The sequence below is a fragment of the Scyliorhinus canicula genome, chromosome 5 (assembly GCF_902713615.1).
Source record: "Scyliorhinus canicula chromosome 5, sScyCan1.1, whole genome shotgun sequence".
NCBI classification, from domain to species: Eukaryota; Metazoa; Chordata; class Chondrichthyes; order Carcharhiniformes; family Scyliorhinidae; genus Scyliorhinus; species Scyliorhinus canicula.
Window position 1 is genome coordinate 78,814,946 of NC_052150.1, and position 17,203 is coordinate 78,832,148.

Here is a 17,203-nt window from a genome sequence, read left to right on the forward strand (position 1 = left end):
CATCTGGCTCTGCTAGTCCTGGCGGCTCCCCATTGTCTCCACCATGGTAGTGATGCTCCTCAGTGACTGGGCCATGCTTTGGAGTGCCTCGGCAATGTTCACCTGCATCTGGGATATGACCCTCATCGACTGGGACAAGATGTCTACACCCTCAGCCATGGGTGTAACAGAGTGAGCCATACCTTGGGCAGCACCAAGTTGTGCTGGTGGGGTTCTGAGGAGCAAATACGAAGATTGGATGTGGGGAGGGTGCGAGGTGTCAGCCAGTGATTTTGTGGGGGGTGGAATTTGGGGTGGCAGGCGGAACTGATGCGAGGAGAGAGGTGGTAATGTACCCTTGCAGCTCTTAGTACTTAGAAATGTTTCCATTAAATCCCATGGTTTTGTCAATTGTGCCAATGCAAATAAGAATGAAAAGTCCATGTGTGTAATATGCAGGGAAATACTGGCAGATGAGAAGTTGCAAATTTTGACAGAGAAGTGATGGGTGAAAAATTCCTTTTGAAGTTGAGACCCTAGAATCAGCTATTAACTTACAGCTGACTCCAAATGGAAAAAAAACTAAGCTGCTGTACCTGACCTGTGACAGCACATTAAAACACACCAAAGACCACAAGGCTGTTAGCGTTTTGGAGTAACATCTCCCACGAATAACCAGTGCTGATTAAAACAAGCATTTTGTTGTTATTGCCCTCCACGATGACCAACAGGTGCCAGGTTGGATTTTTCACAAAGATGAAGATGGCACAAGGGGGAGGTTTGCACCTGATATGTGCATTGCCCTCTCCTCCTGTGAACCTGATTGAAGTGAGATTGTAAGGACCAAGAAGGCCGCCCTTTCACATTGGGCCCCGCCTGTCACATTAAAGGTAAGCAAAGGGCGGCCAGCATGGATTGCGAAGACCGGCAGTGTGGGTCCCTGTCGTCCATTTGGTAAAAGTGGGCCCTGGGAGAAAAAGTTTGAAAAACACTATTCTGGAATATCCTGAAGTAAAGAGAAGTTTTGGCAGAAAAGAGAGTCCTGCTAATACTTGATGTGGTCAAGCCTGGTCTGACAATGAATGCTGGAATGAGTATTCCTTGCAAAAGCTGGATGTTTAGAATCATCATAGAATCATATAATTTACAGTGCAGAAGGAGGCCATTCAGCCCATCGAGTCTGCACCGGCTCTTGGAAAGAGCACCCTACTTAAGCCCACCCTTCCACCCTATCCACGTAACCCAGTAAACCACACCTCACCTTTTTTTTGGACACTAAGGGCAATTTAGCATGGCAAATCTTTGGACTGTAGGATATGATTCAAAGGAATAGTAACTTTAATAATTCTAGCAAAGAAAATATGAGGAGAGCAAAGCAAAAACAGAGATAATGGACAAACCTGATTCCCAGATTCATTGTTTCAGCAGTTCCAATCATACTAATAGCTAGAAGCATGTTGTTACAGATCTTTGCTGCCTGTAAACAGAGGTCACAATGGATGAAAGTGGTAAATAACTTTAAAATGATGTATGCACTTAAATACCAGCAAAACAGATTACAACAACAATAATTCAAAATGCGACATGGCAATTTAAAATGAGTTGATCTGGAAGTACCTTAGCCTTCAGTTACTCTTAAACGCCAGCTTGATTTACAGATTATAGAATCACTACAGCGCGAAGGAGACCATTCAGCCCATCGAGTCTGCATCGACTCTCTGAAACAGGACCCTACCAAGGCCTCAGCCCCCACCCTATCCCCATAACCCTGTAACCCCACCTGGCCTTTTGGACACTAAGGGGAAACTTAGCGTGGCCAATCCACCTAACCTGCGCATCTTTGGAATAAACCTCCTACCTTTGGGTGGGAAATTTTACCACTGACAATGCAAAAATGGGAAACAGTAAATTGGCAACCCATATTACACCCTACCCGATTATCTACTCTACTGATTTCTGAAAAGAAAATTGGGCGGAGTGTATAGCTGTGATTTGCTGTTATTCATTTTGTGCGACCGTCAAATTCAAATTACATCCCCCACTCAAGTCTCTTCGGAGATGGGCAGCACATGTTCTAAATCACTGACAATTCAGTTAATTTAGCACACCCATTTAGTTATAATTTCCATGCTTTACATTTATTTATACTTACAAATAAAAAAGCTACTCATTGTGGAAGACTGACACTAGGGAGCATTTAACTTGATCAAATTATGTGGTTCCATTATCAAAACCAATTTCTCCGTTTCGTTACCTGTCCAGTTCCAACCTCTCCACAGTAAACCACATTGGTTCCCATGCAGCTTAGCAATTCTTTGGCTGCATCAAATTCTCCTTCCAATCCCCCGACCATGAATGTAAGGTTGCCAGCCCGTGCAGCCCCGACACCTGAAACAATCACATCACCATTGGTATCACTAAATTTGAAATACTTTTATATTTCATCCCTTCAACATGCCTTATCTAAAAACAAGCACAATAATTACACAAGCATAGTCAAAGCTTACAAACGGAATACTATTAATCATTGGCCAAATTCTTATTCTGGACGAGGGATTGATAAATAGCTTCATAGTGTCATTTATTAGACCTGAACTAATGCTGACAACACTCCTCAGCTGGTTAATCTTTCGACAGCTGCAGTTTTTCAGTTGTATAAACACTTATGTTGGATGAAGGAATAATGCATTAACACAGCCAAAGTGTAATTTGGGAAATGGTTGATAAATCTTTCAGAACAAAACCTTACAAAAATATTCTATACATCAATTCCCTCACCAGCTCAAATATGAAGGAAGATATTTTTGTTAAAAATAAGTGTGGACGTTTTGTATGATCTCCTCGTAGTTAAAGCAATTCAGCTTGCAGGTAATGCAATATAAAAACTACCTCGAATGTCGGTTCATCAAATATCTAGCCTTCTAATAAAAAAATCTGCAGCTCATTTCAAGCATGAATAGTTTAGTCCTTCTCTCTTCTCTTTCAAACCTCAATCATTAATACAGTTCTTTAAAAGCTCACACAAACCTTTCACTGGTCTAATGGGTTCAGTTCAATCCCTGTTTTACAACAGCAGGTTCTGGTTAGTATGAAGCTGTCTGAATTTTGCCTGCTTCTTATTTCAAGTCTTTATTGTGGTTAAAGGAGAAAGAAAACTTAAGTAAGCTCTTAAGGATTTTATATGTGCTTCTTACTTAAAGTGCTGGGCAGATGAAAGCAACTGTTTCACTAAACAATCATAATTCTTAGAATTAGATTAATGCCAATCTTAAAATGTTGTCTTCAACTTCCAATAAGGACACTGACAGTGAACGTGTATTTAGAAAATATATTTTAGCTGTTTTTATAATGGTTACATCAGGTGCAAAGTAAAGTGATGCAGAAGTGGCACTTAATATGCAATGTCTGCACTGCTGTCTTCAAAAGGTAATCAGACACAATCATTTTCTACAGATGCAGCTTCACTAGGGGCTGCTGTCACTGGAGCCATTTACGACTTGTTATGGTGTCTCTATTGTTTACCAATGACATTTTCTGAAAGGGAGACAGCTGGGATGGAAGTCTGCTAGCAAAAGAAAAATATAATCCTGTGAAGGTAATCAACAAACTTGTGTGTGTTAATTAACTTCACACTTTATCATGTTCAATTAGTTTTCTTTTCTGCCAAAGATAAGCATGCACAATTGGTTTAAGACCATGCCATGTTTTATTTGTAACCAGTTTCTGTTGTCATTCCCATTTCTGTGTTTGACAGTACTCCAGAGGCTTCATATGCACAGATGTATGACTTTGTGTATGCCTTAGTCAATCTAAATCAGTTTAAAATACACCTCTTTATTTAGGGACTGATTTAAATTTCCATGCCTATTCCCTGTGTAAGTGATGCTGAATTCTGCAATCCTATTCCACAAGATATTGTTGTTACATATTGTTTCAGTAATTTCTTATCTATTTCTTTCCTGTCTATCGCCTTTCCAGTGTCAGTTTGCATTCATACTGCGTTGCATCTGTTTATGAACTCTACTGATTAATATTTTATCTTTTTGATTACATTTCATGGGTGATAATTTTCTGATGAAGTCGCAAAAGGGAATCCATTCCCCCACTCCGATTGATCATCGCCCACTTAATTATAGTTAGAAAATTATAGTGAAATAAAGTCAAATTAATTTATTTTCGCACAACACAACTATAGAACTAGGCCCTCTCGCTGTAAGTTTCTTGTTACCGGGGCGAAGGTTCTGTCCCCAAAATCTGACCCTACAGTTGAGCGTGTATTTGGCATCACCACATTTAGTTATTTTAAATTAATGCATCTTTTAAATATACGTGCCTAACCTAGTACCATACAATTTATTTTTCCCTATTTTAATTCAGATCATAATCAGTCAATCTGTGGCAATTGCAAGAAAAGTAGAACAATGAAAATTAGAAAATGCTGATCTGGGCCTTTCTGGATTCAACCTTATTCTTGGATTTTACAAATAGGTAGAAAGTGTAAAGACAAACAGTCCAAAGTTGCTTGTGGTAGACATAGGGTGGAAAGGGTTAAGTGTGTGCGTGTGGGGTGCGTGAGGTGGGGAGCAGGCGAAGCTATAGCTCTGAAACTTAACAGTGGCCAGAAACCCAACATGATCCTGCTAACTTCCAGCTTTATCGGGGGCATGTTGGCAGGTGAATGGGAAAGCCCCTGTGGAGCTGTCAAGTCATCTAAATATTTAATATATCAATTATTTGAGTCTTTAATCCTACATTCTAGCTTTAGCAGTCGTGCACAGGTTTGGCGAACTGTGTGGAAACCCACCAGAACAAGCTAAGAGCACAGTGGGGAGCCATTGATTATTGAAATTGATGGTCATGGACTTCCGGTTGCGGTGATGCGGAGCTAAGCCGCACGTTCGGTAGCTCCCGCTATTTTTGGACTTTCGGGCTCTTTTAAGGGCCCGTAGCGGCGCTGGTTCGACTTTTCCCCGGGTGGGAACGCGGCCACTGTGCTCAGCTGCCGGTGGATGGGTTGGACCAGGAGCGGAGCGGTCAGAAAATCGACTTTGAAGCAGAGAAAGATGCGAGGCAAGGAAAACAAGATGGCGGCGGGCAGGGAACCGGCAGCGTGGCAGCAGTGGGCGCGGGAGCAGCAGGAGCAGCTTCAGCGCTCCCTCAGGGAGCCGAAGGCTGAGATCCTGGAACCGTTTAAGGCCTCGATGGACAAGATCATGGCGGCTCAGACTGCAGAGATCCGGCAGCTACAGCTAAAGACCTCGGAGAACGAGGACGAGCTCCTGGGCCTAGCAGTGAAGGTGGAGTCGCATGAGGCGCTTCACAAGAAATTGCTAACAAGGATGGAGGAGTTGGAGAACTGCTCCTGTCGGTAGAACCTGCGGATTTTGGGCCTCCCGGAGGGGCTGGAAGGTTCGGATTTGGAGGCCTACGTGGGCGTGGTGTTGAACCCGTTAATGGGCGCGGGGTCGTTCCAAGGACCCTTGGAGCTGGAGGGGGCCCATTGAGTGCTGTTGAGGAATGTAGCCACCTGGGGTGACCACTGCCCAACACAAAATGGAAGATTGCAAGGAATGCAGGGAAAATGGGCATTTTGCAAAAGCAAACAGCTTGCAAAGCGCTTGTGTATTCTGGCTACTGCAGAAACCAGTTCTGACTGCTGCAGAAACCAGACAGCACTGTGAAAGAAAACAAGTTAGCATACTAATGAGGTGATACCGGGCGATCCCCAGGTACAATGGGAACAAGTTAACACAAATCGATACATTTAATAGAAGGCCAGACTTCTCGGCGCCAAAGGAAGTCCAAAACAGTAAGTCCCAAGAACCGCCCAATGATCGAGGGTTTGCCCCGTTATTGGGGAATTCAAGTCAATCGATTGAGAAGAGACCCAATTGATTGCGAGACCCCGACCCCAGCTCTCTCTCTCTGCCAGCCTCTCCTTGACCAGCCAGCCCTCCCAGCAGAATACCGTTGCAGCAGAAGAACCTTGAGGAGAGGTCTGGACAGCAGCCGCAAACAAGTGTCACAACGCACGCTACGAGAGTAGACACTCCTGACCCCTTTAGTCCATAACTACTGGAAGCCTGCGGACCCAGGACAAAGCTAGAGGCCGTTGTTCCCTGATCCGGCAGTCCTCTTATCCAGAGAAGTATTTGGCCTATTAGTGGTAGGATTAGCCTAGTCTTATAGTTTTATATGTATGATTAGTAGATTACTGTAATATAATAAACGTGTCTTGTTTGAACTTACTAACTGGTGTATGGATTTATTGCTTTGAACTTGAACTTGAAACTTGTGACGGTATCTTAACGATACCTGGCGACTCTAGAGCTAAGGAACGAAACAGAGCCAAATTGAGTGTTAAGCACACTCACCCAGAACGAGCAACAGGAAGACAGGGCCGAACGAGCCGCCTAGGGCGGTGCTGGTCCGCTTTCACCGCTTCGTTGACCGTGAGTGTGTGCTGAGATGGGCGAAGAAGGAAAGGAGCAGCAGGTGGGAGAATGCGGACATTAGGATCTATCATGACTGGAGCGCGGAGGTGGCGAAGAGAAGGGCTGGCTTCAATCGGGCGAAGGGAGCGTTTCACAGGAAGGGGGTGAAGTCTGGCCTGTTCGAGCCGGCTCGCCTTTGGGTCACTTACAAGGACCGCCAGCTCTACTTTGACTATCCGGAGGAGGCCTGGGCTTTTGTTCAGGTAGAGAAATTGGACTCAAACTGAGGACTGGGGGGCTGGGGAATGATGTACATTGACCAGAGGCTTTGTCCTCCTTAGTATCCTTTCATTTTTATTGGCTATGTTTGATGTTGCTTTTTCGTTGCTCTGCATCTTCGTTTTTTGGGGCTGTTATTTATTTACTGTGGTGCTTTTTAGTATTTTCCACTGGTGGAGGATTGGGGAGCTGTTCGTGGTCCCGCTGGGTCATGTGCCCGTCTTTCTCCCGCGTGTTGGGCTGGGGGGGCGGGGTTCGGGATGGAAGCGCGGGCTTTCTTCCCGCGCTGGAGGAGTTGGGGGCGGGGCCGGCACTAGGAAGGGAGATTGATGGTTGCGTTGCATCGGGGGGGGCGTCGGTATGGCGGGGGTAGCCGGGGTCAGCAGAAGTCGGCTGACTTACGGAAGTACAATGTTAGGGGTTACGCAGCTAGGGGGTGCACCGGGTTGCTGCTGCAGGGACCGTAGGGAAATGGCTGGTGAAGGGGGGGGGGGGGGTGCTGGGAGGGGGGTCTGCCACCGTGGGGAACGGGCCTGGGGGGTTCCTTGGGCACGTGGTGAGCCGTGGGAGAGCTATGGCTGATCGGCGCAGAGGGAAGGAGAAGATCCCCCCAGATTCGGCTGGTCACATGGAACGTGAGGGGGCTGAATGGACCGGTGAAGCGGTCCCGGGTCTTGGCACACCTGAGGGGGCTGGGAGCAGACGTGGCTATGCTCCAGGAGACGCACCTTAAGGTGGCGGATAAGGTGAGGCTGAGAAGAGGCTGGGTAGGACAGGTGTTTCACTCGGGGCTCGATGCGAAGAATCGAGGGGTGGCGATCTTAGTCGGGAAGAGCTTGTCATTTGTTGCGTCTAATGTGGTGGCGGACAGTGCAGGTAGATATGTAATGGTGAGTGGTAGACTTCAGGGGGTGCGGGTGGTTCTGGTCAATGTGTACGCCCCCAACTGGGACGATGCGGGCTTCATGCGGCGCATGCTGAGCCAGATCCCGGACCTGGAGACGGGGGATTTGATCCTGGGTGGGGACTTTAATACAGTGCTGGATCCGGCTCTGGATCGCTCGAAGTCTAGGACGGGTAAGAGGCCGGCGGCGGCCTCGGTGCTGAGGGGGTTCATGGATCAGATGGGAGGGGTAGACCCTTGGAGGTTCTTGAAGCCTCCCGTAGGGCTTATTCCCGGATTGATTTTTTAGTTCTCAGCAGGGCGCTGATCCGAGAGTGGTGGGGGCGGGGTATTCGGCGAGAGCCATATCTGACCATGCTCCGCATTTGGTGGACCTGGAGCTGGGGGAGGGGAAGGATCAGCGCCCGCTGTGGAGGTTAGATGTGGGGCTTCTGGCAGACGAGGAAGTGTGTGGCCGGGTCCGTAGGGGTATAGAGGGGTATTTGGAAGCCAATGACAACGGGGAGGTGCAAGTTGGGGTGGTTTGGGAAGCGCTGAAGGCAGTAGATAGAGGGGAGCTTATATCCATTCGGGCGCACAGGGAGAGGGAGGAGAGGATCGAGAGGGAGAGGCTGGTGGAGGAAATGGCAAGGGTGGATAGGAGGTATGCGGATGTCCCAGAGGAGGGGCTTTTGAGGAAGCGGCGCAGTCTCCAAGCGGAGTTCGATATACTGACCACCCGGAAGGCGGAGGCGCAGTGGAGGAGGGCACAGGGGGCGGTATATGAGTATGGGGAGAAGACAAGTCAGATGCTGGCCCACCAGCTCAGGAAGCGGGAGGTGGCGAGAGAGATAGGGGGAGTCACAGATGCAGGAGGGAACTTGGTGTGGGGTGGCAGGGACATCAATGGGGTGTTCAGATCCTTTTACGAGGGGCTCTACCGGGCGGTGCCCCCTAGGGAGGTGGGCGGGATGGACCGCTTTCTGGATGGGCTGGAGTTCCCAAGAGTAGAGGATGAGCGGGTGGAGTGTCTGGGGGCCCCAATCGAGTTGGGGGAGCTGATGGAGGCGCTGGGGAGCATGCAGACAGGGAAAGTGCCGGGACCTGACGGTTCCCGGTGGAATTTTACAAGAAGTTTTCAGATCTGCTGGGCCCGCTGCTTGTAAGGACCCTGAACGAGGCGAGGGGGGGGGGGGCTCTGCCCCCGACGATGCCTAGGGCAATCATCTCTTTGATCCTGAAGCGGTACAAGGACCCCCTCCAGTGTGGGTCCTATAGGCCGATCTCGCTCCTTAATGTGGATGTAAAGTTGTTGGCAAAGGTACTGTCCAGAAGGGTGGAAGATGTGGTCCCGCTGGTTATCCATGAGGACCAAACGGGGTTTGTGAAGGGGAGGCAGGTGAATGCCAATGTATGGCGGCTTCTTAATGTTATGATGATGGCGCTGGTGGCTGGGGAGGCAGAAATAGTAGCATCGATGGATGCAGAGAAAGCTTTTGACAGGTTGGACTGGAGTTACCTGTGGGAAGTGCTGAGGAGGTTTGGGTTTGGTGAGGGATTCATCAGCTGGGTGAGGTCGCTGTACAGCTCCCCGGTGGCGAGTGTGGTGACGAACGGGAGGAGGTCAGAGGACTTCCGGCTTTCCCGAGGGACGAGGCAGGGGTGCCCCTTGTCTCCCCTGCTCTTCACGTTGGCGATTGAGCCCTTGGCCATGGCGCTGAGGGATTCGAAGAACTGGAGGGGGATTGTGCGGGGGGGGGGGACGACGACCGGTTGTCGTTGTACGCAGACGATTTACTGTTGTACGTCGCGGATTCGGCTGGGGGAATGCCAGAGGTGTTGAAGATACTTGGGGAGTTTGGGGACTTTTCGGGCTACAAGCTCAATGTGGGGAAAAGTGAGCTGTTTGTGTTGCACCTGGGGGACCAGGAGAGGGAGATAGGGGAGCTCCCGTTGAAGAGGGCGGAGAGGATCTTTAGATATCTTGGGGTCCAGATAGCTAGGAACTGGGGAGCCCTGCACAGGCTTAACTTTTCGAGGCTGGTGGAACAGATGGAGGAAGAGTTCAGGAGGTGGGACGCGCTGCCGTTTTCGTTGGCGGGCAGGGTCCAGTCGGTTAAAATGACGGTGCTCCCGAGGCTTTTGTTTCTTTTCCAGTGCCTCCCCATATTGATTCCGAAGGCTTTTTTCAAAAGGGTGAATAAGAGTATTCTGGGGTTTGTGTGGGCGCGGAAGGCCCCGAGAGTAAGGAGGGTATTCCTGGAGCGAAGAAGGGAGGCAGGCAGTTTGGTGCTGCCCAACCTGTGTGGGTATTACTGGGCTGCAAATGTGGCAATGATTCGCAGGTGGGTGATGGAGGGGGAGGTCGCCGCATGGAAGAGGCTGGAGGTGGCGTCCTGTGTGGGTACGAGTTTGGGGGCATTGGTGATGGCCCCGCTTCCGCTCCCCCCGGCAAGATATTCCACGAATCCGGTGGTGGTGGCGTCCCTCAAAATTTGGGGGCCGTGGAGGCGGCACAGGGGGTAAGTGAAGGCCTCAGTGCGGACCCCGATACAGGGCAATCACTGGTTTGCACCAGAGAGAATGGATGGTGGGTTTTTGAGTTGGCATAGGGCAGGCATCAGGCGGATGGGGGACCTTTTCCACGATGGGTAGTTTGCAACTTTCGAGGAGTTGGAGGGGAAGTGGGGCCTCCCCCCTGGGAATGCTTTCAGGTATATGCAGATTAGGGCATTTGTTAAGCGGCAGGTGGCGGAGTTTCCGCTATTGCCACCAAGGGGGGCTGCAGGATAGGGTGTTCTCGGGGACGTGGGTCAGTGAGGGGAGGATCTCGGCGATTTATCAGATGATGCAGGAAGAGGAGGAGGCCTCGGTGGAAGAGCTGAAAGCGAAGTTGGAGGAGGAGCTAGGGGAAGAGATTGACGATGGGACGTGGGCGGGTGCCCTGGGGAGGGTGAACTCGTCCTCTTCTTGCGCACGGCTCAGCTTAATTCAGCTGAAGGTGCTGCATAGGGCACACATGACTGGGGCCAGGATGAGCCGGTTCTTTGGGGGTGAGGACAGGTGTGGGAGGTGTTCAGGAGGCCCGGTGAACCACACCCACATGTTTTGGGCATGTCCGGCGTTGGAGGGGTTTTGGAAGGGGGTGGCGGGGACTTTGTCCAAGGTGATCGGTTCCAGGGTGGAGCCGGGCTGGGGGCTCGCGATCTTTGGGGTAGCAGCGGAGCCGGGAGTGCAGGAGGCGAGAGAGGCCGGTACACTGGCCTTTGCGTCTCTAGTAGCCCGGCGTAGGATTCTCTTACAGTGGAGGGACGCGAAGCCCCCGAGCCCGGAGACCTGGATCAATGACATGGCCGGGTTCATCAGGCTGGAAAAGATTACGTTTGCCCTGAGGGGACAGTACAAGGGTTCTTCCGGCGGTGGCAGCCCTTTCTCGATTTCCTGGCGGAGAGGTAGAGGGTGGTCAGTCTCAGCAGCAATCGGGGGGTGGGGGGGGGGATTGCGACGGTGTGTTTGCAATTTTTTTTTTCTTCTTTCTTGTATTGTTATTAGTTATTAATTTATTACTTTGTATTGGGGGGGATTTCTGTTTCTGTTTAGTTTTACACCTTGTTTATTTTAACTGTTGGGAGAAAATTTGTTGTTGAAAAATTTGAATAAAAATTATTTTTTTAAAAATTGATGGTCACGAAAGTGAAACTGCATCGTGCCAGCCCGACCATGTTCACAGCACTTGTTCTGAGAGTGTGTCTTCACTGCTTCACAGGTGATTTCCAAATGTTTGGAGTCATTTCACCTAACATGGACTTTAATCACCTTGATCTGGTCTTCTTTTGTACCAGCTTTCACTGTAGTTTGGGAGCAGCTTATATGCCTTGCTCTTGAACCTCTGAAGATGAACAAGAGAGGGGCCAGCACCAGGAGCTGCATTGGCCTCCCTCTCCTCAAGTCACATGCTACTCTACATCAGATAAGATCAACACAGAGCTCCAGAGGGGCAGCATGATGGCGCAGTGGTTAGCACTGCTGCCTCACGGCGCTATGGTCCCAGGTTCGATCTCGGCCCTGGGTCACTGCCTCGTGTGGAGTTTGCACATTCTCCCCATCTTTGCGTGGGTTTGGCTCCCACAACCCACAGATGTTCAGGCAAGGTGGACTGGCCACGCTAAATTGCCCCTTAATTGGAAAAATGAACTAGGTACTCTAAATTCATTAAAAAAAACCCACAGAGCTCAAAAAGGTGATCACGCCAACACAGGGTCTATCAGCAGAGGATCAGTTTTCTCAATGTCCGAGCACCAGTGCCTTTTGAGGCTCAGGCTTTCATGTCAGTGTGTTGCAAACCTCTTCAGCCTACTGGGACAAGGTGACTTCAATATGGGCCAAGTGGGCAAACATTCCCAGTAGGTGTCATGGTAACTATCCAACCACTGCCACCCGCCTCTCCCAACCCTGATTCTCAGCCTCCCCCTGCAGTTCTGCATTCTTTTCCACTGCAAGGGGAGAAAGCAAAGAGTTACAAGTGTGAGATAGAGATTCTGTGGAGAGGATGCAATGAAAAAGTTTGACTGTGAGGCATGGGTGTACGGTGACTGAAAGCTGGTAACTCAGATTTGGAGGTAACGAGTTGCACAGAGAGAATTAAGTGGACCCGAACGGTGTTTCAATCTGAGATTTGCTGGACAAAGAGAGGTTCATCACCATGCCGGCAACACTTGAGATCGGTCAGTAAACTTGGGAGGGGATTGTTCATGCTGTGACTGCAAGTAGGTCCATATCTTTAAAATTACATCCATAGATTTAGAAGGGAAATATCTTGCTGTCCAATTTCCTTTGCTTTAAGAAAGTACCTTCCTTTCAGACTGGAAAGTACTGTGTCATAATATTTATAATATATCTAATCTCAATACACACGGGACAAATATTCAGATAATATCAAACTGGAAAGGTTGGTTGGATAAGGGAAGGCAGCCAACATCTACAAAATAAGTTAAATAAACTATGCAAGTTAATAATGCAACTATGGACAAGTGGAAATGATGACACTCATCACTGGGTCAAAATGCGGGAATCCCTACCTATCAGCACTGTGGTGTATCTATACCACATGGACTGAAGAGGTTCAAGGCGGGGGCTCACGACCACCTTCTCAAAGGCAACTAGAGATGGACAAATAAATGCTGGCCTTGCCAGCAATGCTCACATGCCATCAACGAACATAAAAAATGAAAAATTAACATTGCAAGCCTTCCATGTATGAAGTCAAAATAGCTACGGGTGAAACTGAAAGACATCTGGGTGCATTAATTGACATTGGGCGGAATTCTCCGCAGCCCAACGCTGAAATCGGGATTGGCTATCGGGCGGAGAATGGTTTCTTACGCTGGATTTGGGGCAGGCAGTGGTTTGACGCCGATTCGCGATGCTCCGCCCCCTCCAAATCGACAGCATCAGGACTCGTGCTGACCCACCAGTGACGCTCCACCCCCGATGGGCCGAGTTCCCAACAGCGCGGGCCACTTGTGCTCCCAGCGGTCGGGAACCTGGCGTGCCAGCTGTGGACAGTGTTCAGCACTGCCATACTCATTCCAGATCCATGCCCCTGGCCGGGGGGCTTGGTCGGGGGCGGGTTAGGGTACCAGCATGGCCGGTGCCATGTTTTCCGGCGCGACTGGTGTGGCTCATCAGCCTTGCGCATGCGCGGCCCGGGACCCGCCTATTATCCAACCGGTTTCCACGTGATCCGCAAGTGTTCCAAGCGGCACCAGTTCTCGCCCCTCACCAGTACCGGATCAGTGAGGGGTTTGTGCCGATCTTTCCGTCGTGAATCACCCGCGGATTCTCTGTTGGTGCCGGCGCTTAGCCTCAGGAACGGAGAATTCTACCCCTCGTATTTGAATACTGTAGTATCCGCATAGTGAACACACATGGAATGGCCTGCTGGATGCTATAATACTCTTTCATTCTCTGCCTACAATAACTCTCCACTCCCCGAACGCTCTCCAACCTGCACCCAGGTCGGAGTATTTATACTATGAGGGCTGCCATCGGTAAGGGGGAGGTTCGTCCAGTTGGCGGGGAAGTTCATATTCTGTGGAGGTCACGGGGAACCAGAAGCGAGGGACCCTCGTTCTCTTCACCCGAGTGTTGTCTGTGCAGGGTCCAGGATTGCATACCAAGCAGGAGAGTGATGCTTGTGCACAAAGTGTTGTGGTGGGGTCAGCGTGGTCTGCACGGTGTCAGGAATCGGCACAGCGGTAGTCTTCGCCTGCGCCTGAATGTCCATGGCGGGTTTGGCTGGCTCCAGGTCTAGCATCGCAGTGTTCCGGATCTCGATGGCAGCAGGAGCCGAGGGCAATGGGCTGCAGTAGTGGTGACAGCAGGGTGGGAGAACACGGGGGACTGGGGAATGCAGAATCGGGTCCGGAACTTCAGGAACGTAGCTACGGAGGTGGTCCACGTGTTGATTTGACTCCCAGTCGGTCTGCAACAGCACCAGCTGGGACCTATGCTATGCCGTTGCCAAAATATACTGCATCTCCTAGGGCAAAATCCACAGACTTGTGACTATCTGCAACCGCGTCGATCCTGTCCTGTCCGCGGCAGATATTCCCTGCAATGTCCGTGGTGACCAAGCTCAAATCGGGTACAGAAGTGACGGCTCATCAATAATGCGACCCCCACAGTGGCATTCAGCGTGATCCAATAGCAGAATAAGGATTGTGCCAATCGAGTCTCCCAAGTTCCGGATGCTTGCTTCTTTATGCCTTGTTTGAGGTTTGGACGGCCCTTCTGGCCAACCCATTGGAAGTGGGTGGTACAGGGCAGTGCGTACGTGGCGAATCCCATTGGCGGTCATAAAGCACCAAATTCTGCACTTGTAAAAGCCGCTCCCATTGTCCAGTTCAACACCTTGGGGATGCCATGAATGCCAAAGATCTGGCAGTCGTTCAAAGGTGGTCCGAGCAGGATTTCCGGTGGTGGCAATGCGGAGCTAAGCCGCACGTTCGGCAGCTCCCGCTTTTTTTGGACTTTCGGGCTCTTTTAAGAGCCCGCAACGGCGCTGTTTCGACTTTTCCCCCGGGGGGAAACACAGCCAGTGTGCCCAGCAACCAGTGGATGGACTGGACTCGCAGTGGAACGATCCAGAAGTCGGTATTACCACAGAGAAAGGTGAGAGGCAGAAAAAGCAAGATGGCGGCAGACGGGGAAGCAGCAGCGGCTTGGCAGCTGTGGGCGCGGGAGCTCAAAGCCAAGATTTTGAAGCCGTTTAAGGCCTCGCTGGACAAGCTGGTGGTGACTCAGACGGCTCAGGCCGGGGAGATTCGGGAGCTGCGGCACAAGGCCTCGGAGAATGAGGATGAGCCTTTAGGCCTGGCAGTGAAAGTGGAGTTGCACGAGGCACTGCACAAGAAATGGCAGATGAGGATGGAGGAGATGGAGAACCGCTCACGCCGGAAGAATCTACGGATTTTGGGCCTCTCGGAGGGGCTGGAAGGTTCGAACTTAGCGGCCTATGTGGTCCTAATGTTAAACTCGCTGATCGGTGCGGGGTCGTTTCATGGTCCCCTGGAGCTGGAAGGCTCCCATCGAGTGCTGCAGCGGAAGCCCAGGCCGAACGAACCGCCCAGGTTGGTGCTGGTCCGTTTTTACCGCTTGGTTGACCGGGAGTGCGTGTTGAGGTGGGCAAAGAAGGAGAGGAGCAGCAGGTGGGAGAACACGGACGTTCGGATTTTTCAGGACTGGAGCGCGGAGGTGGCAAGGAGAAGGGCTGGTTTCAATCGAGCGAAGGGAGTGCTCCACAGGAAGGGGGTGAAGTTTGGCCTTTTACAGCCGGCTTGCCGCTGGATCACGTACAAGGGCCGGGGGGGGGGTTGTTGCTGCAGGGACTGTGAGGGAATGGATGGTGATGGGGGGGGGGGGGGGGGGGGGGGGGTTTGCCACCGTGGGGAGAGGGCTTGGGGGGTTCCCTGGGCACGTGGTGGGTTGAGGAAGGGGTATGGCTGATCAGCGTAGAGGGGACGACCCCATGGGTTCGGTTGGTCACATGGAACGTGAGGGGTCAGAATGGTCCGGTGAAGAGATCCCGGGTCTTGGCTCACTTGAGGGGGCTGGGAGCCGATGTAGCTATGCTCCAGGAGACGCACCTCAGGGTTACGGATCAGGTGAGGCAAAGAAAGAGTTGGGTGGGACAGGTGTTTCATTTGGGGCTTGATGCAAAGAACCGTGGGGTGGCAATTTTGGTGGGTAAGAGCCTGTCGTTCGTCGCGTCCAAAGTGGTGGCGGATAGTGCAGGTCGATATGTGATGGTGAGTGGGAGCGGGTGGTCTTGGTTAATGTCTATGCCCCCAACTGGGATGATGCGGGCTTCATGCGGCGTATGCTGGGCCTGATCCCGGACCTGGAGACAGGGGGATTGATTCGGGGTGGGGACTTTAACACGGTGCTGGATCCGGCTCTGGACCGCTCGAAGTCTAGGATGGGCAGGAGGCCGGCAGCGGCCTCGGTGCTGAGGGGGTTCATGGATCAGATGGGAGGGGTGGACCCTTGGAGGTTTTTGAAGCCGGGGGGTAAGGAGTTCTCCTTTTTCTCCCATGTTCATAAGGCGTACTCCCGGATTGACTTTTTCGAGCTTAGCAGGGCGCTGACCCCGAGAGTGGTGGGGGCGGAGTATTCGGCGATAGCCATTTCTGATCATGCTCCACATTTGGTGGACCTGGAGCTGGGGGAGGGGAAGGATCAGCACCCGCTGTGGAGGCTGGATGTGGGGCTTTTAGCAGAGGAGGAAGTGTGCAGGCGGATCCGTAGGGGTATAGAGGGGTATCTGGAAACCAATAACAATGGGGAGGTGCAGGTTGGGATGGTTTGGGAAGCGCTAAAGGCAGTAGTTAGAGGGGAGCTGATATCTATTCGGGCGCACAGGGAGAGGGGGGAGAGGGTCGAGAGGGAGAGGCTGGTGGAGGAGATGGTCAGGTGGATAGGAGATATGCAGACACCCCGGAGGAGGGGCTTCTGAGGGAGCGGCGCAGTCTCCAGGCGGAGTTTGACATTTTAACCACCCGGAAGGCGGAGGCGCAGTGGAGGAGGGCACAGGGGGCAGTGTATGAGTATGAGGAGAAGGCAAGTCAGATGTTGGCTCACCAGCTCCGGAAGCGGGAGGCAGCTAGAGAAATTGGGGGAGCCATGGATGCAGGTGGGAACTTAGTGCGGGGTGGGAAGGACATCAATGGCGTGTTCAGATCCTTTTATGAGGGGCTGTACTGGGCGGTACCCCCCGGGGAAGCAGGCGGGATGGACCACTTTTTGGATAAGCTGGAGTTTCCCAAGAGTAGGGGACGAGCAGAAGGAGGGTTTGGGGGCCCCAATTGTGTTGGAGGAGCTGGTGGAGGTGCTGGGAAGCATGCAGACAGGGAAAGCGCCGGGGCCGGATGGGTTCCCGGTGGAATTCTATAAGAAATTTTCAGATTTGCTAGGGCCGCTGCTGGTGAGGACCCTGAATGAGGCCAGGGATTTGGGGTGGGGCTCTGCCCCCGACGATGTCGAGGGCAATTATCTCTTTGCTCCTGAAACGGGACAAGGACCCCCTTCGGTGTGGGTCTTATAGGCCGATCTCGCTCCTTAACGTAGA

The 17,203-nt window shown here is 51.3% G+C and overlaps 1 protein-coding gene across 1 annotated transcript in view; it reads right to left on the reverse strand.

Moving 5' to 3' along the window:
* Window positions 1-17,203, reverse strand: part of LOC119966077 (3-hydroxyisobutyrate dehydrogenase, mitochondrial-like) — a 185,434-nt gene that overhangs the window by 51,998 nt on the left and 116,233 nt on the right. Inside the window, exons 5-6 of the mRNA XM_038797268.1 lie at window positions 2,234-2,367; window positions 1,380-1,456 (exon numbers count right to left, since the gene is read on the reverse strand). Coding sequence (XP_038653196.1) covers window positions 1,380-1,456; window positions 2,234-2,367 — 211 coding nt within the window. The remainder of the gene's footprint in view (window positions 1-1,379; window positions 1,457-2,233; window positions 2,368-17,203) is intronic.